We start from the raw sequence: 22,315 nt of genomic DNA, 5'->3' as shown, positions 1-22,315 counted from the left end.
AGGTTATTGAAGAGATCTCAGGACCATTGATGTATATTAGTAACCTATCATTTCAAACAGGTACTTTTCCAAATAAGATGAAAATTGCTAAAGTTGCACCAATTTATAAGACTGGAGACAAACATCAATTTACAAATTATAGACCTGTTTCTTTACTTCCACAATTTTCTAAAATCATTGAAAAACTGTTCAATAACAGATTAGAGAGTTTCATAAATAAAAATAGAATACTCGAAGAGAACCTATATGGATACAGAGCTAATGTTTCAACTTCAATGGCTTTAATTGAAATTACAGAAGAAATTACCAATGCAATACATAGTAAAAAATGTGCGGCAGCAGTGTTTATAGATCTAACTAAAGCATTTGACACAACTAATCACAATATTTTAATTAAAAAACTAGAACGATATGGCATCAGAGGGTTAGTCTTAAACTGGATAAGAAGTTATCTAACGAACAGGAAACAATACGTGAAGCTAGGCGAACACACGTCTACAACGCTAAATATATCCTGTGGTGTACCTCAGGGATCAATACTAGGACCTAAATTATTCAATCTCTATATAAATTACATTTGTAAAGTTACAAAAGATTTAAAGTTAGTATTATTTGCGGATGATACAACAGCGTTTTGCTCAGGAGAGAACACACAGAAGCTAATACAAATAATAACAGAAGAAATTAACAAATTAAAAAGACGGTTTTACAAAAACAGATTATCATTGAATCTCAGTAAAACTAAAATAATGCTATTTGGTTACAGTAGAAAAGAAAGTCAAACACAAATACAAATAGGTGGAGTAGAAATTGAAAGAGTAAATGAAACTAAATTTCTAGGTATAATGATTGATGATAAATTGAACTGGAAATCTCATGTAAAAAATATACAACATAAAGTAGCGAGAAACACATCAATAATGAATAAAGCAAAACATGTTCTAGACCAAAAATCACTTCATATTCTCTACTGCTCGCTAGTGTTACCATATCTGAGTTACTGTGTAGAAATATGGGGAAATAACTACAAAAGTACACTTCATTCACTAACGGTGTTACAAAAAAGATCAGTTAGAATAATACATAATGTTGGATATAGAGAACATACAAACCCTTTATTTATTGAATCAAAAATACTGAAATTCCACGACATAGTGAATTTGCAAACAGCTAAAATTATGCACAAAGCAAACTATAACCTGCTACCCAAGAATATACAACAATTCTTCTCAAAAAAAGAGGAGAAATATAATCTTAGAGAAAAACGTAATTTAAAACATTTGTATGCACTTACAACTCTTAAGTGAAGTGAAGTGAAGTGAATTATATTTATATAGCGCTTTTCTCTAGTGACTCAAAGCGCTTTACATAGTGAAAACCCAATATCTAAGTTACATTTAAACCAGTGTGGGTGGCACTGGGAGCAGGTGGGTAAAGTGTCTTGCCCAAGGACACAACGGCAGTGACTAGGATGGCGGAAGTGGGGATCGAACCTGCAACCCTCAGGTTGATGGCACGGCCACTCTACCAACCGAGCTATACCGCCCCTTAAGACCTTCAGTATATCAATATGTGGAATTAAATTATGGAATGGATTAAGCAAAGCAATCAAACAATGTACTAATATGATCCACTTCAAGAAACTCTTCAAACTTAAAGTGTTTACAAAGTACAAAGAAGAAGAACCATGACAAACATTCTCAATGTATTTCTTCCATCCATTCATTCATTCTTAAAGTAATCTTACTTATCTCATCATATGAAATATGACTTACTTCACCAATTATTATTATTAAATTACTACTATTATTTATTTATTTATTTTTATTGTGATTACTTATGGAGTTTATTGTGAATAAATTGTGAACAGGAAGTGAACAAAAAGTTTTAGCAACTGTTATGTAAAGAAAAGGGGTAGGATTAAATAAGCTCTGCTTCTTCCTACTCCTTTTCGAACATGTTGAAAAGAGAAACTGGAAATTGTGATGTATCATGTTGTATGCTTGCATGTTCGAAATAAACTCAAACTCAAACTCAAACTCAAAACTCTTTAAAGACCGACTGCACAGTTCCTGTCTTCACAATAAAAGCTCTGCTTCATCCTGCCTGCGCTAACAAAATAAGAGTCTCAGAAAGCTGGCGTGCACAAGCTAGCAAGCTACGGAGTTTGCCGCCAATGTATTTTCTTGTAAAGTGTATAAAAAGGAGTATGGACGCTGGACAAATAAGATGCCAAAAACCAACCACTTTCATGTGGTATTGGACAGAAAAGATGACTTTTTTTCTCCTCCATTTAAAAAAGTGGACATTATCATCACTACTCTCTGATTCCAATCAATGCAAGTCATCAAAATCAGGTAATACACCAACTTATATTCTTGTCTTCATGAAAGAAAGGAATCTACCGGTATATGTGTTTAACATGCTTGTATTATCATTAAACACCTTTAACTTGTTAACAAAATCGTCTATTTCATAAATAAATAAATATAAATTATATATATGAATGAGGTAGATCCCCTCGACTTGGTCAATTGAAAAGTAGCTTGCCTGCAGAAAAAGAGTGAGCACCCCTGCTGTAGAATAATTATCTTCCTTCATCCTAAAAGGATGAAACTCCAACAAAGTAAGTCAATAATCTATTTTTTAGGTTTTTTTTAGATTTGGACTGACTCTAACCTTATTTGTCATATACATGTATACTTGTATGAATGTAATAATTTAAATGAACATTTATTTTTTAATTGCTAGAAATCCTTACAGCTTCACCACTTTAGTCATAATTTTTGCACTTAAGAAACGTATCTATGACTTTAGCTCCATACTTCTTGTTTATTTGATAGTCATTACTGCCACAAGTGGTGAAAAAGTGTATTAGAACAGTGTACCGCTGCAGCCCATACGGACCACCGCTGAGAAACAGATATTATTTCGAGGCCTTTGCGGCCCAACAATGGCAAGAAACACTGGTTCATACAATATGGTTGGCTTCAGTATTCCTGCTGTGATGCAACCTTTTTATTAGGAAACTCTTTAAACAAGTTGGTGTAGACAAATTAATACCAACTTTATTTATTAAAACATTCATAAAAAATGCAACACCCCAAAGTGCTTTACAGACTTAAAAACAATGTCTTGATGACCCACCGTTCCCCATTCACCCAATCACCAGACACACAAATACAAACACATAAATAATGCTGAGTACAGAGGTGTCAGGTGATGAAACACTATCACAAGAGCAAGAATAAAGTAGAATATGTAAGTAAAGAAATCTCATGAAGATGATAAATATCTGTACGGTAAATATACAATACATAAATATAACAGAAAAAAATCTACCATAATGAATAACGAAATAACTTAATATTTCAGAATAATGTGAAGTGAAGTATATTTATACAACACTTTTCTCTAGAGACTCAAAGCGCTTTACATAGTGAAACCCATTATCTACATCTTTAAGCTACATGTAAACCAGTATGGGTGTCACTGGGAGCAGGTGGGTTAAGTGTCTTGCCCAAGGACACAACGGCAGTGGCTGGTATGGCGGAAGCGAGGATCGAACCAGGAACCCTCAAGTTGCTGGCACGAGCACTCAACCAACCGAGCCACGGCGCCCCATAAATAAATGAGTAGCTTCACGATAAACGTTCACATTTCTCTCAGAGGTGGAACGGTTGACAAACGGTTTGTGTTCATCATTGTTATTATTTTTAACACCCCAGAATACCATAAATCCCAATAATCTTAAAATTATTTATAAAATCCATTAAATTATATTTAGTAACAGATCTGCCAATATTTGGTATTTGAAATCCAGTGGATCTTCTACCATGCACTCTTGTCTGCGCTTGATACTTGTTATGGGTAAAGGTCTGCGCTGTTGAGATTCTCAGAATGGGTTGCAGCAGGTGTCCATCTGTGAGACAACTCTTATGCGCCAATTAGAAAGATAACATACACGTCATTGCACGTATATCCATCCATCCATTTTCTACCGCTTGTACCTTTCGGGGTTGCGGGGGGTGCTGGAGCCTATGTCAGCTGCAAGCCGGAGTACCCGGAGGGAACCCACGCAGTCACGGGGAGAACATGCAAACTCCACACGTCTAATTTATCACTATTTTGATGAGCAGAGGTCTTATGTTCCAGTTGTCTGTGGTTGGGACTGAATGCACAGTTGGCAGGTCTACCAAAGTGCTCCCGTACAAAAGACCCGTACAATGCCACAGACGCATCCTCTACCCCTGACTGTTTGTTTAAAAAAAACATACCGTACAAAAAACATACCATCCTTAGTTAGTCTTCATCAAGTCAAAAGGTAGCTCTTGTTTTCAAATGTCTTTGAAGTTAAGGGGCACGTCTAAAGACCGGGATCCTGTTTTTGGCTGTCTCCCATCACTCTTGGTGTTGTCATATCCAGGAAATCCAGGATCAACTTCATCTAGTAATTGTTGTCGTTGTGAGTCGAGACTGTTGGAAAGGACAAATATAGGAATCTTGACTTTTGTGACGCTCGTCCCCTTCATATCAAGATGGACCTGTGGAAATACATGTTTGGTTATTGTATGACATGAAGCAATGTTATCACACACATTTAGTAGCTTGTGAGATAGAACGGTTTGTTTAAATTCCTCAGGAGGAACGACATGACTCTTTTGGGGGGTTTGTTCGATATTTTCAACCAATATTTAAAAGTATTTTCCACAAAAAATGTTACTGTTCATACATAAAAGAAGGTACACAGAAACATATTATAAATCTTTAATTTGCCTGTTATAACATCCAACCATTTTTGATACTGCTTGTCTACATTGACTGACTGCGGAAGTATTTATGCTCCCTTTTTGTTGGTCATTTAAGAATGCACCATTGTTCCCAGTGTGGGCACTTTGCACTGAGTTGCCTCATATGCTCTCTCCCCCCCTCCATACTGAGCCTACTCCCTCCCTCTCATCTTGTATTCAGTGTATAAAGAACAACACATCTCTCTTCCTATTGCGCACTCCTTGCATACTTTGCTATGAATGCCACCTGTGCCTTTTGAGATGCTCGAGTTTCTCAAATAAATCTAAGAAAGACTATTTTGTTTGACTACTTAAAAATAAAATTTCCATTACACATGTTTATGAAATGTGGGAGGAAACCTATAAAGAAAAAGCCTGACACATTATTTTATGATGTCAGCCACATTATTTTATGTGCCACGCCATTTTATGTGATTTGTGACGTCATCGTATGTGATCCGATACATCATTTTATGTGGTCCGCTTTCATGATCTTTTTGACAGTTGTGGACTTGTGTTGTGTTTTTTTTTTCCCTGTTTGTGTTTAAGTTCTTGTCCAGTGGTCTTAATTTGTTGTCTCACGTCCCCTGTCTACCACAGAGTGCTGGCTCCCACACCTATCCCTAAATTGGCAACTGGGACACACCTGATTCTGGTTAAGTTAAAGGCCTACTGAAAGGATTTTTTTAAATTTAAACGGGAATAGCAGATCCATTCTATGTGTCATACTTGATCATTTCGCAATATTGCCATATTTTTGCTGAAAGGATTTAGTAGAGAAAATTGACGATAAAGTTTGCAACTTTTGCTCGCTGATAAAAAAAACCTTGCCCCTACCATATATTCCCAAGCCACTCCTTGGCTTGGGAAATGGTGGAGAGGCCGCCGGTCACCTTGGCGCCAACACCTTTGAGGCCCTGGCGCCGCGCCGCGACTGATGCACACACCTGTTTGTCATTTCACCTGTCCAGTGTCAAGGTGCACTGGGATAGGCTCCAGTAGATTTATGCTGCTTTAACATCTGCTGACTGAAGCCTTGCTTTTGAAGAATCCTCCATCAAGTCTTTTATTGGGCGCCAAACAATCATCCATGCCACACCCACTTTAAGTCCACTACTATTTACACGGTGTAAATCTCACGCCAGGCCGTACCCATATCCACAGCAGGTCTCCAAGGTGAACAGCCTCTGGCATGACGTCACAAGCGGTAGTGCTGCTCACAATTCCCCGTTGTTTACAATGGAGCGAGAGATATTAGTAGCGAGAAAGCGACGATTACCCCATTAATTTGAGCGAGGATGAACGATTCGTGGATGAGGCACGTTAGAGTGAAGAACTAGAGGCAGTGCCGGACGTATCTTTTTTCGCTCTGACCGTATCTTAGGTACAAGCTGGCTCATTGGATTCCACACTCTCTCCTTTTTCTAGTGTGGATCACGGATTTGTATTTTAAACCACCTCGGATACTATATCCTCTTGAAAATGAGAGTAAAGCACGCGAAATGGACATTCAGAGTGACTTTTATCTCCACGACAATACATCGGCGAAGCTCTTTAGCTACTGAGCTAACGTGATAGCATCGTTCTCAAATGCAGATAGAAAGAAAATAAATAAACCCCTGACTGGAAGGATAGACAGAAGATCAACAATACTATTAAACCATGTACATGTAACTACACGGTTACATCAACAGCCGTGCTCACCTGCGTTCCAGCGATCGGCGGCGCGACAAAGGACACCCATCATCGACGAAGCTCTTAGCATGAGCTAACGTGATAGCATCTGTCTCAAATGCAGATAGAAACAAAATAAATAAATCCCTGACTGGAAGGATAGACAGAAGATCAACAATACTACTATCAGGAGACACCGAACCAAACACTGGACATGTAAATACACGGTTAATGTGTATTCGACGCCTGTCGAAGCCTAGCAATGCTGTTGCTAACGACGCTAACTTAACAACGGGACCTCGTCAGAGCTATGATAAAAACATTAGCGCTCCACCTACGCCAGCCAGCCCTCCTCAGCTCATCAACACCCGTGCTCACCTGCGTTCCAGCGTTTGACGATGCGGTCGGCGGCCCGGAGACGTAGGAAGGCAAGGTGAGTTTGCCGCTAGCGCGTCTGCTATCCAAGTCCAAGTCCTCCTTGTTGTGTTGCTACAGCCAGCCGCATACACCAATCCCACCTACAACGTTCTTCTTTGCAGCCTCCATTGTTCATTAAACAAATTGCAAAAGATTCACCAACACAGATGTCCAGAATACTGTGGAATTTTGTCGAAGAAAACAGAGCTCTGTGTATTGCCCAATATGGTCCAAACACTTCCGTGGATCTCTCGACGTCACGCGCATACGTCATCCTCCAAAGGCGTTTTGAACCGGAAGTTTAGCGGGAAATTTAAAATTGCACTTTATAAGTATTGGCATGTGTTGCAATGTTAAGATTTCATTGATATAAACTATCAGACTGCGTGGTCGGTAGTGGTGGGTTTCAGTAGGCCTTTAAGTTAAAGTTAAAGTACCAATGATTGTCACACACATGTGGTGAAATTTGTCCTCTGCATTTGACCCATCCCCTTGTTCACCCCCTGGGAGGTGAGGGGAGCAGTGAGCAGCAGCGGTGGTCGTGCCCGAGAATCATGATGGTGATTTAACCCCCAATTCCAACCCTGGATGCTGAGTGGTAATGGGTCCCATTTTTAAAGTCTTTGGTATGACTCGGCCGGGGTTTGAACTCACAACCTACCGATCTCAGGGCGGACACTCTAACCACTAGGCCAGTGGTTCTCAACCTTTTTTCAGTGATGTACCCCCTGTGAACATTTTTTTTAATTCAAGTACCCCCTAATCAGAGCAAAGCATTTTTGGTGGAAAAAAAAGAGATAAAGAAGTAAAATACAGCACTATGTCATCAGTTTCTGATTTATTAAATTGTATAAAAGTGCAAAAATTGCTCATTATAGTGGTCTTTCCTGAACTATTTGGAAAAAAAGATATACAAATAACTAAAAACTTGTTGAAAAATAAACAAGTGATTCAAATACAAATAAAGATTTCTACACATATAAGTAATCATCAACTTAAAGTGCCCTCTTTGGGGATTGTAATAGAGATTCATCTGGATTCATGAACTTAATTCTAAACATTTCTTCACAAAAAAATAAATCTTTAACATCAATATTTATGGAACATGTCCACAAAAAATCTAGCTGTCAACACTGAATATTGCATTGTTGCATTTCTTTTCACAGTTCTCTTTGACAGACATTTTAGTGAGGGTCAAACCATCATGGCATGGGGGAAATTCTGGGTTTATGGTAATGAATGGAATAGCCTACTTGATTTTATGTTCAGTTTATGAACTTACATTCATATTTTGTTGAAGTATTCCATCCATCCATTTTCTACCGCTTATTCCCTTCGGGGTCGCGGGGGGTGCTGGAGCCTATCTCAGCTACAATCGGGCGGAAGGCGGGGTACACCCTGGACAAGTCGCCACCTCATCGCAGGGCCAACACAAATAGACAGACAACATTCACACTCACATTCACACACTAGGGCCAATTTAGTGCTGCCAATCAGCCTATCCCCAGGTGCATGTCTTTGAGGTGGGAGGAAGCCGGAGTACCTGGAGGGAATCTCACGTACCCCTTGGCATACCTTCATGTACCCCCAGGGGTACGCGTACCCCCATTTGAGAACCACTGCACTAGGCCACTGAGTAGGTGGTTGCCAATCAGGCTTCTTTATAAGCCAGTCAGGGCGGGATCATTGTTTTGTGTTGTGCACTTCCTAGGTACCTTCAGGATGTACTCATTCTTGACTGCTGGTCTGGTTGAGATGGAGGGAGGCATCCCTCTTGGGATGGTGATCATCTTGGTCACAGTCTTTCTGCTGTGGGCGGCAACAGGCTTGGCTTCTTCCGCAAGAATCGGAATCATGGAAATCATCCTTTGACCCGGAAAAATCCCAGTTTGTTTCCAGTACAATATGTACGTGGGTTTCACTGAATGATTTGACTGATTGATGATTTTGGCTCTGACTTGGAGAGCCTCGCCTATAGGATGAGAACATATGTTACTTGTGAGACCACGAAGTATGCAATTGTGTAACAGATGGTACACAGGTACCGGTACCAAAATGTATTTAGATACCGGTACTAGGACCACAAAAAAATGTCATTTTTGGCTTCATTTGAACAGAAAATCTTAGGATATGTTAAACATATAGTTCTTATTGCACTCAGAAAACAATTTTAGAAGATTAAATTAATGATTAAAAGGCATGAAAAACATTGGTATTGTCTTGTTGCACTAAAGAACAATTCACAATTGTATATATTACAAACCCTGTTTCCATATGAGTTGGGAAATTGTGTTAGATGTAAATATAAATGGAATACAATGATTTGCAAATCATTTTCAACCCATATTCAGTTGAATATGCTACAAAGACAACATATTTGATGTTCAAACTGATAAACTTTTTTTTTTTTTGAAATAATCATTAACTTTAGAATTCGATGCCAGCAATACATGACAAAGAAGTTGGGAATGGTGGCAATAAATACTGATAAAGTTGAGGAATGCTCATCAAACACTTATTTGGAACATCCCACAGGTGAACAGGCAAATTGGGAACAGGTGGGTGCCATGATTGGGTATAAAAGTACATTCCATGAAATGCTCAGTCATTCACAAACAAGGATGGGGCGAGGGTCACCACTTTGTCAACAAATGCGTGAGCAAATTGTTGAACAGTTTAAGAAAAACCTTTCTCAACCAACTACTGCAAGGAATTTAGGGATTTCACCATCTACGGTCCGTAATATCATCAAAGGGTTCAGAAAATCTGGAGAAATCACTGCACGTAAGCAGCTAAGCCCGTGACCTTCGATCCCTCAGGCTGTACTGCATCAACAAGTGACATCAGTGTGTAAAGGATATCACCACATGGGCACAGGAACACTTCAGAAACCCACTGTCAGTAACTACAGTTGGTCGCTACATCTGTAAGTGCAAGTTAAAACTCTCCTATGCAAGGCGAAAACCGTTTATCAACAACACCCAGAAACGCCGTCGGCTTCGCTGGGCCTGAGCTCATCTAAGATGGACTGATACAAAGTGGAAAAGTGTTCTGTGGTCTTGACGAGTCCACATTTCAAATTGTTTTTGGAAACTGTGGACATCGTGTCCTCCGGACCAAAGAGGAAAAGAACCATCCGGATTGTTATAGGCGCAAAGTTGAAAAGCCAGCATCTGTGATGGTATGGGGGTGTATTAGTGCCCAAGACATGGGTAACTTACACATCTGTGAAGGTGCCATTAATGCTGAAAGGTACATACAGGTTTTGGAGCAACATATGTTGCCATCCAAGCAACGCTACCATGGACGCCCCTGCTTATTTCAGCAAGACAATGCCAAGCCACGTGTTACATCAACGTGGCTTCATAGTAAAAGAGTGCGGGTACTAGACTGGCCTGCCTGTAGTCCAGACCTGTCTCCCATTGAAAATGTGTGGCGCATTATGAAGCCTAAAATACCACAATGGAGACCCCCGGACTGTTGAACAACTTAAGCTGTACATCAAGCAAGAATGGGAAAGAATTCCACCTGAGAAGCTTAAAAAATGTGTCTCCTCAGTTCCCAAACGTTTACTGAGTGTTGTTAAAAGGAAAGGCCATGTAACACAGTGGTGAACATGCTCTTTCCCAACTACTTTGGCACGTGTTGCAGCCATGAAATTCTAAATTAATTATTATTTGCACAAAAAAAAATTAAGTTTATGAGTTTGAACATCAAATATGTTGTCTTTGTAGTGCATTCAATTGAATATGGGTTGAAAAGGATTTGCAAATCATTGTATTCCATTTATATTTACATCTAACACAATTTCCCAACTCATATGGAAATGGGGTTTGTACATATATCTTGCCATAATCTAGGATTAGGTTAGGAATAGAATGGAAAGCTTTATTGACATTATACTTCATAATTTATGGTTGCCATTCTGGTCAAATACTATAATTAGTAAATATTACAAAACAATGCATAGCTAAAAGTACACAGATAAGACATGTAGCAGGTAAAACACACATGTTTAAAGATAAAACACAGATTGTAGGAATTTCTTACAAAATAGTCATTTCACAAGCATTACTTTACGCTATGTGGGCGGATTTAACTCCGCTAATATTTGTTTAGCTAATTTTAAAGCAAAGGCGGTCATACTTTAATCATGCTACCTTTGGCGAGGCATGTGTTCAAGTAGCACTTGCAGCGTGACGCTTCCTTGTTTAAAGCGGCATCTTTATTGATAGTTTTGAAGCCCAAAGACCTTCATATTGCGCTTCACGCATCCTCTTTATTCCCCGGTATAATTTACCTTATTTGTCATTCTTCTTCTCCACGCTGTTTTTCCTTGTGAGTGTGCGCGCGGTGACATACTCAACATGCTCCTCCACTCTGTACGTCGCCGCCGCACGACAGAATGCGGATGAAAAATAAATACCGGTATTTGAAAAAAAAAATACTGGTATTTGGAAAAAAAAAAAAAACGGTATTTTTCAAAGGTAGTATAGTACCGTTTTGAATTCATTAGTACCGCAGTACTTTATTAGTACTGGTACACGGTACAACCCTATACAGAACTATGGGTATGTCCACACTGCAGTTCAGTTTTATTACCTATACTTGACATGCATCAATTTTTTTTCACAACAGTGTGAAAAATACAATTACATTTTTTTTTAACCATATCTATGTCGTTTTTTTTCATGTCGCTGTGAACAGTACAATTTCGACTTCTCTTATATCTGACCCAGGCCGCTTCAGCATGTGGATATAAATCCGATATGTATCTGATGCAAGTGCATTCTGAACCATTGGGTCAAATTCCTCGGACTCGTACGTCATAAAAACACAGAAAAGATTGTAATTACTCTGCAAAATAGATGGTTGCAAAACGAAATAGTGAACGAATGTGTCACGGCGCGGGCTCAAACCCGCTTTTCTCCGGCAGCTGGGTCTGCCAGCACCTCCGTTGGCAGCGAGCCGAGACACGCCCCTGCTCGCACTGGCCGCATCACGCCCACATGCCGGCAAGGCTGTGGGCGATCAGCAATCACACACCTGAGACGGATGAGGGCGAGCTGTATATAGACCAGTGGACCCAAGGATCCTTGCTGGAACTTAATCTTCTGTCGCGTACTGTAAGCCGACTAACCCAGCTTTATGCTCTCTCGCTCTGCGTTTCCCCTCCGTGTTTCATTGTTCTTCCTTGTTGTCCTCCCCAGCAGTCTGCCTTCGTCCAAGTGTGATCGAGCCGTGCGCCTCGACTTCCCCTTTGGACTTTGGACTGCCACCCTCGATCCTCGAACCCTGCTTTGCACACGGACCCCTTGACGCCTCTCTCAGCCCTACGGACCTCCCGCTTGTCTCAAAAACCTTCTTCTGCTTCGCCCCTTTGGACTTGTCTGCTTCCTCATCCAACAATTAGATAATACTCAACAGCTAATCATTCATACACATAGTCTCTCACCATACACCCCTTTTGGATTAGTCACACTCCATTCTCTTGTTTAGTGTATATATATATATATATATATATATATATATATATATATATATATATATATACTGTACTTTTCAATGAAGATAACTTTAAACTAGTCTTAACTTTAAAGAAATACACTCTATACATTGCTGATGTGGTAAATGACTATTCTAGCTGCAAATGTCTGGTTTTTGGTGCAATATCTACATAGGTGTATAGAGGCCCATTTCCAGCAACTATCACTCCAGTGTTCTAATGGTACAATGTGTTTGCTCATTGGCTCAGAAGGCTAATTGATGATTAGAAAACCCTTGTGCAATCATGTTCACACATATGAAAACAGTTTAGTTCGTTACAGAAGCTACAAAACTGACCTTCCTTTGAGCAGATTGAGTTTCTGGAGCATCACATTTGTGGGGTCAATTAAACGCTCAAAATGGCCAGAAAAAGAGAACTTTCATCTGAAACTCGACAGTCTATTCTTGTTCTTAGAAATGAAGGCTATTCCACAAAATTGTTTGGGTGACCCCAAACTTTTGAACGGTAGTGTATATATATATATATATATATATATATATATATATATATATATATATATATATATATACCATCCATCCATTTTCTACCGCTTATTCCCTTCGGGGTCGCGGGGGGCGCTGGAGCCTATCTCAGCTACAATCGGGCGGAAGGCGGGGTACACCCTGGACAAGTCGCCACCTCAATATATATATATATATATATATATATATATATATATATATATATATATATATATATATATATATATATATATATATATATATATATTTAGTATTGTGTATTATTATATATATTGTGCATATATATATAATAAAACATAGAGCAACCCCCTTGTGGTTCTGTGCCGTCACAACTCACCCAACAAACATAACAGAATGAGCAGAAAACAAGCAAAAGTAAGATGTTTTAGAACTCACGTCAATGTCTCACCACTCTTGGTTCCGACTGCTCGCCCACAAACTGCGAGAGCCAAAAACTCTTGCCCTCTTCCTTCTTAATCTCCTATGCAAAATAATTGGGTTAAGAAAATGTTCTCTCCGGTTGCACAAAATCCTTGAAAATTGCCACAAATATGCCAGGACTGAGACCTACCCAGTAGATTTGGAGCCATGTTTACTCCCGTAAACACTACGCATACTGTAGCGTGTAGGATGCCACTACCTTCACATTAAAATCACTTTTTTTAAAAAATGTGAATGACTACATAAAAAGATCAAATTTTACTAGAAAAAAATAGGAATTTGGCATTATATCATGCAGTTCACTGCAGAATGTACCCAAAGTTTACAGTATGATGTTCAGGGCTGAAAGCTGAGTTGCAGTGAACTATGGAGCGATGATTTTCCAAAGCAATTACAGAAATATTACTTTTTCCGTTTTACGGGTAAAATTTCCGCTATTGTAAATCTTTTATTTTTTTTAATTTAACCAGGAAAAAATCTCATTAAGATTAAAAACCTCTTTTTCAAGGGAGTCCTGGCCAAGAGGAACAAAGCTACACATAACATTACATTCACATTACACATTAAAATGACAGGATGGACATCAAGTAAAACAGATAACTGAGGCTCCGTCAAATGTTCTCAGTTTAGGTTTAAAAGCATTTAAGAGAGAACAATTCAGTCAGCTTCCAGTCCCTTTGTAACATGTTCCATGGACAAGGAGATGCATAGACAAAAGCTTTTTTCCATAGCATCAGTGTGAGAAAAAGGGACAGAGAGCAACAGCTGATCGTTGGATCTCAGTGCATAAGAGTTCGTACAGTTAAAATTTTACATACCATTTCAGCAAACCTTGTGATCATTAAATTTCAAAAACTAATTTGTGTAAGTACATTTGCTTGGGCTTTTTTTTTTTTGCATCAAATATTTTATGCGTTAAGAATTGCTTTTGCATGCGGTACAATTTTTTTCTGTCAAAATCAAAACACATTTAGCAATAATGCTGTAATGCCTTTTTGACACACATTTCCAGGTTTTTGCGAGCCACATAAAATGATGTGGTGGCCCAGATACAGTATGGCCCCCTGGCCTAGAGGTTTGCACTTTAAAACATTAGTTGTACAGAAGTTAAAATGGATTAAAAAGATTAAATGGAGTATGAAACATACTAGATAAAAAGTAGTTGTATAATGTTGGATATTAAGTGTCAGTGCATATTTTGTTCTCGATTTATGCTGATACGCTGAGGAAATAGGTTCCCACATTAGCACGGCTGTCATCATGACAATGATAAAATAATTCTTAATTTGTGTTTGCATATTGTGGACTACATGTACCAAGTTATATGGCAATCTGAAACGTTTGAAACAATAGCCTCTAGGCATACCTTGGTAAAATTTCTCCTCTTTAGTTTTGGGTCGAGCTGGTATCTGGCAACCTCAGACAGGGAGGGGACTACATAATTTTGACCGTGATTGCAGTACCATTTCTGGCAGTGGCGTGCGGTGAGGTTAATGTCTGGTGAGGCACGACTGCATCATCACAATCAGATTTACAAACATATGAACCCTAAATAGTATCTTATTCACCATGTGATTGGCAGCAGTTAACGGGTTATGTTTAAAAGCTCATACCAGCATTCCTTACACATACAAACTGTAGCACACAAAAAAGCACATTTAATAAAAAAAACATTACTATGGTCTTACCTTTCTTGCTGGACATCCACACAGCCAGCCTTTGCGTGTGTACCACGCCGTTTGAAAAGAACGGGTCTTCTGTCCCGAAGTCAAAAGCAAACCTTTTAGCTCCGGCGTTGGTCTACCTTTAATTATTACCTCCTGCTTCGATTGAAAGTCCAGTTTAGAAAACTGTTTTATTTTACATATGTTATCCTCCATGTTTTTAATAAAAGTCCAGACGAGAGGAAATAAACAATCGCTGCACTAATTGACTTGCAAACTTTTTTTTTTTTTTTCTTCTGCGGCCGAGGAATGATCTCTGGGATCACTACCGCCCTCTACCACCAGGAGGCCGGATTACTGCGAGCCTCAACCGGTACGTGTTTTGCAGCAGTTTTATGAATGCTCAGCACAAGAAATACGTTACACACATACAGTTGTTGACAAATACACTGTACATTATATACCTCAGCTAACTAAACTATGCCATAGTTTATAGTTTAGTTAGCTGATATAATTCATACAGCAATACAGTCTCACTGCACAGCAGGCCAGCAGTTAGCCGAGTCATTGCGCACAATCCATGTTGAGGCACAACTGAGTGACGTGCCTCAACTGGATGCTGATCGCCGCACCGTCTCTTCTCAGTATTTGAACGGCAAATGTGAAAATAAAAATAAAAATAATCTAAAACTGGTAAAGTTAAATGGAAAATAACTTTAGTATAATCACTGGATACATATAACAATTTAATTAATTATTTTTTCTTTTTACATTTTTTTTCTTTCCATGATGGCAGGTGAGGCCCCGCCTCCCCTGCCTATAGTGACTGCACGTCACTGATTTCTGGCCAGATTCTTACATACGGCTCCTATAAACAACGTCAAAGCGTCAAATCATAAGGTTCAAGCATTTTGGCGTAAGCTTGCACGCAGTTCGGTGGGTTTTGCAATCTGGCTACGTCGTGACCAAGGTGGAAGCACAAAAAAGTATTATAAAGTATTATTTTCACATAATCTTTGCATGTATATAATAACACAATGTATATGTGTGCAAACCTTGTTTACATGGCATCCTTTGGGTGTAAGTTTCCATTGTTACTTTTCCAGAACCTAAGATTTTTGGGATCTTTTTCTGGACGTGAACATGCTGAAGTTCCTGAAGGAACACATTTCATTTTAAATCACAGTAGTATTCTAGTAAAATCATATTTATCGATATCCATTTTAATTTGCATAAAGACAATGTTAGAGTTTGAGTTTGAGTTTATTTCGAACATGCAAGCATACAACATGATACATCACAATTTCCAGTTTCTCTTTTCAACATGTTCGAAAAGGAGTAGGAAGAAGGAGAGCTTATTTAATCCTACCCCTTTTCTTTACATAACAATTGCTGAAACTTTTTTTATCCACTTCCTGTTCTCAATTTATTCACAATAAACTCCATAGGTAATCACAATAAAAATAAATAAATAAATAATAGCAAGAATTTAATAATAATAATTGGTGAAGAAAGTCATATTTAATATGATGAGATAAGTAAGATTACTTTAAGAATGAATGAATGGATGGATGAAATAAATTGAGAATGTTTGTCATGGTTCTTCTTCTTTGTACTTTGTAAACACTTTAAGTTTGAAGAGTTTCTTGAAGTGGATCATATTAGTACATTGTTTGATTGCTTTGCTTAATCCATTCCATAATTTAATTCCACATATTGATATACTGAAGGTCTTAAGTGTTGTACGTGCGTACAAATGTTTTAAATTACATTTTTCTCTAAGATTATATTTCTCCTCTTTTGTTGAGAAGAATTGTTGTATATTCTTGGGTAGCAGGTTATAGTTTGCTTTGTGCATAATTTTAGCTGTTTGCAAATTCACTATGTCGTGGAATTTCAGTATCTTTGATTCAATAAATAAAGGATTTGTATGTTCTCTATATCCAACATTATGTATTATTCTAACTGATCTTTTTTGTAACACCGTTAATGAATGAAGTGTACTTTTGTAATTATTTCCCCATATTTCTACACAGTAGCTCAGATATGGTAACACTAGTGAGCAGTATAGAATATGAAGTGATTTTTTGTCTCGAACATGTTTTGCTTTATTCATTATTGACGTGTTTCTTGCTACTTTATGTTGTATATTTTTTACGTGAGATTTCCAGTTCAATTTATCATCAATCATTATACCTAGAAATTTGGTTTCATTTACTCTTTCAATTTCTATTCCGTCTATTTGTATTTGTGTTTGACTTTCTCTTCTACTGTTACCAAATAGCATTATTTTAGTTTTACTAAGATTCAACGATAGTCTGTTTTTGTCAAACCATCTTTTTAATTTGTTAATTTCTTCTGTTATTATTTGTATTATCTCCTGTGTGTTCTCTCCTGAACAAAACACTGTTGTATCATCCGCAAATAATACTAACTTTAAATCTTTTGTAACTTTACAAATGTCATTTATATAGAGATTGAATAATTTAGGTCCTAGTATTGATCCCTGAGGTACACCACAGGATATATTTAGCGTTGTAGACGTGTGTTCGCCTAGCTTCACGTATTGTTTCCTGTTCGTTAGATAACTTCTTATCCAGTTTAAGACTAACCCTCTGATGCCATATCGTTCTAGTTTTTTTATTAAAATATTGTGATTAATTGTGTCAAATGCTTTAGTTAGATCCATAAAAACTGCTGCACATTTTTTACTGTCTATTGCATTGGTAATTTCTTCTGTAATTTCAATTAAAGCCATTGAAGTTGAGACATTAGCTCTGTATCCATATTGGTTCTCTTCGAGTATTCTATTTTTATTTATGAAACTCTCTAATCTGTTATTAAACAGTTTTTCAATGATTTTAGAAAATTGTGGAAGTAAAGAAACAGGTCTATAATTTGTAAATTGATGTTTATCTCCAGTCTTATAAATTGGTGCAACTTTAGCTATTTTCATTTTGTTTGGGAATGTACCTGTTTGAAACGATAGATTACTAATATACATTAATGGTCCTGAGATCTCTTCTATAACCTTTTTTATCGTTTCCATATCAATTCCGTTACAATCAGTTGAAGTCTTGGATTTACATTTTTTCACGATTGTAACTATTTCCTCCTGTGTCACATTACTGAGGAACATGGAGTTGGGATTTCGCTCTATGGTATCATTATAGTCCTCAATTGGAACTGGGTCTGGAATCCTTTCTTCCAATTTTGGTCCAATATTTACAAAATAATTATTGAAGCTTTCAACTACTTCCTTTATGTTGTCATTTTTTTTATTTCCGTCTAAAAAGTATTGAGGGTAGTCCCTCTTTGTGCCATTTTTAATAATGCTATTGAGGATGCCCCATGTTGCTCTTTTATTATTTTTGTTCCTGTCCAATAATTCACTGTAATATTATTTTCTACATGATCGTAGTATGTCTGTTAACTTGTTTTTATACTTTTTGTACTTAATTTCTGCCTCTATAGTTCTTTGTGCTATAAATTTCCTATATAGTGTATTCTTCTTCTTACAAGCATTTTTTAATCCTTTTGTCATCCATGGTTGATTATTCTTTCTCTGCTTGTTACTGAGTTGTATCCATGGACAATGTTTGTCATAAAGTATTATGAACTTGTTTAAGAAATGTTCATATGCTTCATCAACCTCTTTTTCATTGTACACATTGTCCCAATCTTGCTTTTGTAGCTCAATTTTGAAAGCAGTCATCCTCTTCTCTGTGCACAGTCTTCGAAATGTCCTTTTGTCTTCCATGTTCTTCTTGTAGTGTCCATCATATATTGTAAAAACTGGCAGATGATCACTAACGTCGGTTATAAGTAGACCACTTGTAGTGTTATTGTCAAACTCATTGGTAAAAATATTATCAATAAGCGTGGCACAGTGTGCTGTGATTCTACTTGGCTTTGTGATTTTTGGATATAAACTGATGCTGTACATTGTATCAATGAAGTCATCAATAGACTTTTGCTTGTTAGGGTTCAATAAGTCAATATTAAAGTCACCACATAAGAACATTATTCTTTGACCATTGTCCATGTAAGTAGCCTTGATCCATTCTTCAAATGTTTCTATACTTGACTTAGGTGATCTATATATACAACTGATGAAAATGTTTTTGCTTTTTTCCTGACATATTTCAATGGTTATACATTCTAAGATATTATCTATAGCAAATTACATGTTTTTTACCACTTTGTAGTTCAGGTTCTTCATCACGTACACAGCTACTCCTCCTCCATTTTTGTTGGTTCTGTTGATGTAGTTTAGTTCATATCCCTCCAGATCAAAATCTATTCCTTTTTTATCATCAATCCATGTTTCTGTGACAGCAATCACTTTGAATGGTTCGTTGATGTGTTCCAAAAAGTTCTTAATGTTGTTGTAGTTTGCATACAAGCTTCTGCTATTAAAATGAACAATTGACAATTTGTTATCGCATGTAATGTTGCTATTATATTGATCATCTGTATAATAAAAACAATTATTACTAATGTGGGAGAAAAAATTTGTATCTGGATCTATATCATTTTCCAAATCCTGGTTTTTGTAATCTTTGTTGCAGAAATGTTTTAGTTCCATATTTTCTTGTTCAACAATCTTTGATGTTGTTTCAATAATCTCAATAAGTGTAGGTGGATGCAATCCTGAATGTAAATGTAAAAAAATAAAACAAAAAAATGTCACCATTAGTGAAGGGACTTCCATGGTTTCTTTTGGAAAGAATGTGAAGTCAATGTCAAGATCTTTCTCCTGCTTCATTGTTTGTTTGAGCTTTGCTTTTAACTTATAATCAACCCAGTGTGGAGAAGATGGCATTTCTCTGGGAAGAACAACAACACATTTAAATGAGAAAAAACAAAAGGTAAAAGACTTAAGAACAAGGACAATCCAATACAGTATCTTACCTGTTTGGGATCTTGAAAGAAAAAGGAAATGCATGTCTTCCTTCATCAATCATTCTGGGACCTAAAAAACGGTTCCCTTTCAGTTGCAATCGAAAGAAGTCTGGGAAGTAAGAACAAAGTCACTCATACGTTACCCCTTTTCAAGATATCTTGTTTGACGTTGAAAACTGTCTCCTGAGAGCAGGCCCGGCCCTAACCAATCTGGCGCCCTAGGCAAGATTTTAGGTGGCGCCCCCCCACATCGGCAGTGAAGTGTATATACTCACAAGAAACCGAATAGCTTTGTCTTTGACCTTTTTTTTTTACTTAAAGAAAGCAAATTAACAATCAGAATAGTTAACAAGATAAAAAAAACTATGGATAAATAAATGAATACAAAAAATTAAAAATGAATATATGAAATACAATATTTTTTACATACATAAACACAAAATAAAACGTGTCAACAAGTTGCATAAAATAAATTAAAAATACAATATAAATAAGGCACTGCACAAAACAAGATATCAAACCAGTATGACTTTAACAACTATATTACAAAAAAAGGGGATCTAACAGAGTTCTCTATGTGTGCTTTTTAATATTGCATTAGCTAGAATGACTTACAAATTACTGTGCACCAGGGAGTACTGTAATTACCTAACGTTACATTATTATTTTCCATAACAATTTAGCCCCCACCACAATATTAACCCGAAGTTAAAACAGAACTAGCTATTTATTGATTAGGAATTGCCGAATCATATAACATTAGCTTAATGCTAAAGGTTACTATCACATTCTGTAACAGACAAATAATTTAATGTAGGCTAACGTTACCTACCTGCTACCTCTGTCTTTTTCTCCTTTCTACTCCTCTTCTTTTCTCTTTTTTCTTCCCTGGGCACCTGGCAGTTTTGGCCGTTTTGACATCTTGTGTTGATTTTTTTATGTGGTGACGTCCAAAAAGAGTCATGATACGGGAAGGGAGGGGGCGCACCGTGCGGGGGGAGGGGGGGGGGGGGGTGTAATGTTGTAACAAATAATATTTCTATTAAATAGGCTTTACTTTGCATTTTAATTAACGTGGGATTATTTTATGTATTTAGAAATAATAGTACCAACTTTTTTATTTTTTTCCTCCAACATTTGTGGCACTGGCGTGGCGCCCCCTGATGGACGGCGCCCTTAGCATTTGCCTATACAGCCTATGCCACGGGCCGGCCCTGCCTGAGAGGGGTAGTTAGAGCCATGCACTGGCGAAGCAAACATTTCCTTTCCTTTAGCAAAAAAAGTTATTGATTGGATTTCAGTTTGCTTCAAGACCTGCACGATGATTCTGCCCTTGACGGTATCTCCATTTGTGAAGCTATTTTGAGTATCTTGTTCAATAAAAAATGTTGTGATGGCCATTTTGTCCGAAGAGAAAACTGACAAAATGCTCCGAACCAAAACCTCTCGTGTGGACTACTGCACAAATGAGCCTTTGAATCTTGGTATGTAGTTGGGAACATGTAGAACCTGTTTAAAGTGACTTTAATTTTTACAGAGCACACACCTGTTTAAAGTGACTTTAAACAGGTGTGTGCTCTGTAAAATTCCGTTAAGGGAGGAGCGCAATGATTACAATGCAATTGGAGTCAGAAAGTAAACGTGTGTTAGAGTAAATTGTGCAGTAAATTTCCACTAACCCTGCAAATGTATTTATAGAGCACAATGTGTGAACAAGGCACATCAAAGTGCTGTACAAAAAAAATCACTAGCAGGCAAAACCAAAAATAAAATAAACATAAAAGTCATCATAATTCCAAATGAAAAATCTAAAATAAAATCATCATAAAAGCTGATACAATTAAAATTAAAATCTAAGAGTCTGGATAAAATTCATTTAGTTGTCATATGCTCAATTAAATAAAAGTGTTTTCAGATTTTCACATTATTGGGAATATTTTTCCAGATTTTAGGAGCATAAAATGCATAACTTTTAATGCAAAGTTAGTGGTTTACTATTACACATTCTTTATGAATGTTCCCCTCCAATAAGACATTTGAAATCTGGTAAATAAAAACAAAAAAATAGAATTTAATACACTAAGCTCTGCTTCTTCCTACCCTTATTCAGACATGCTGAATTGTGCATGCAAATGCATTCAATGTAGCTTTCTTAAGCGTGTTCGAAATAAACCAAACCATTACAATTACCAAGAGTGCAATGTAGCTTTCATCGCTCTGTAAAATGACCACCTTGACATGTTTTTGAGTCCCATGTCTTGAACTTAATGAAAACAAAGATATCATTAATCTAATCATCAATGACATACCTGTTTATAAAAAAAAGAAAACTCCTGTATTTAGACTGCATTGATTTGAAATGTGTACAAACTGAGTACAGGAAGTACACGTGTT

The 22,315-nt window shown here is 37.3% G+C and overlaps 1 protein-coding gene across 3 annotated transcripts; it reads right to left on the bottom strand.

Annotated features, from left to right (window-relative positions):
* Positions 1-3,434: 3,434 nt before the first annotated feature.
* On the bottom strand, positions 3,435-22,218 carry LOC133652321 (uncharacterized). 3 transcript variants are annotated; one of them, XR_009826564.1, is made up of 4 exons: positions 20,754-22,218; positions 20,065-20,235; positions 19,931-19,991; positions 17,484-19,845 (listed from the first exon to the last, which is right to left on the bottom strand). XR_009826564.1 is itself a non-coding variant. In XM_062050930.1 (3 exons), exons 1-3 carry the CDS (start codon positions 20,983-20,985, stop codon positions 4,338-4,340), a joined length of 696 nt encoding a protein of 231 aa, XP_061906914.1. In that variant the 5' UTR covers positions 20,986-22,218; the 3' UTR covers positions 3,435-4,337. The 3 variants fall into 3 exon arrangements, 2 of the variants coding, with proteins under 2 accessions (XP_061906914.1, XP_061906913.1); XM_062050930.1 differs by lacking the exons at positions 17,484-19,845; positions 19,931-19,991; positions 20,065-20,235 and adding exons at positions 3,435-4,544; positions 8,597-8,853; XM_062050929.1 differs by lacking the exon at positions 20,065-20,235 and having other exon boundaries at positions 19,931-20,030.
* Between the last annotated feature and the right edge of the window lie 97 nt (positions 22,219-22,315).

This window comes from Entelurus aequoreus, linkage group LG06, assembly GCF_033978785.1.
Source record: "Entelurus aequoreus isolate RoL-2023_Sb linkage group LG06, RoL_Eaeq_v1.1, whole genome shotgun sequence".
In the NCBI taxonomy this organism is placed as follows: domain Eukaryota; kingdom Metazoa; phylum Chordata; class Actinopteri; order Syngnathiformes; family Syngnathidae; genus Entelurus; species Entelurus aequoreus.
The sequence above is the reverse complement of the archived record's forward strand: the minus strand, read 5'-3'. Positions and strand labels throughout refer to the sequence as shown.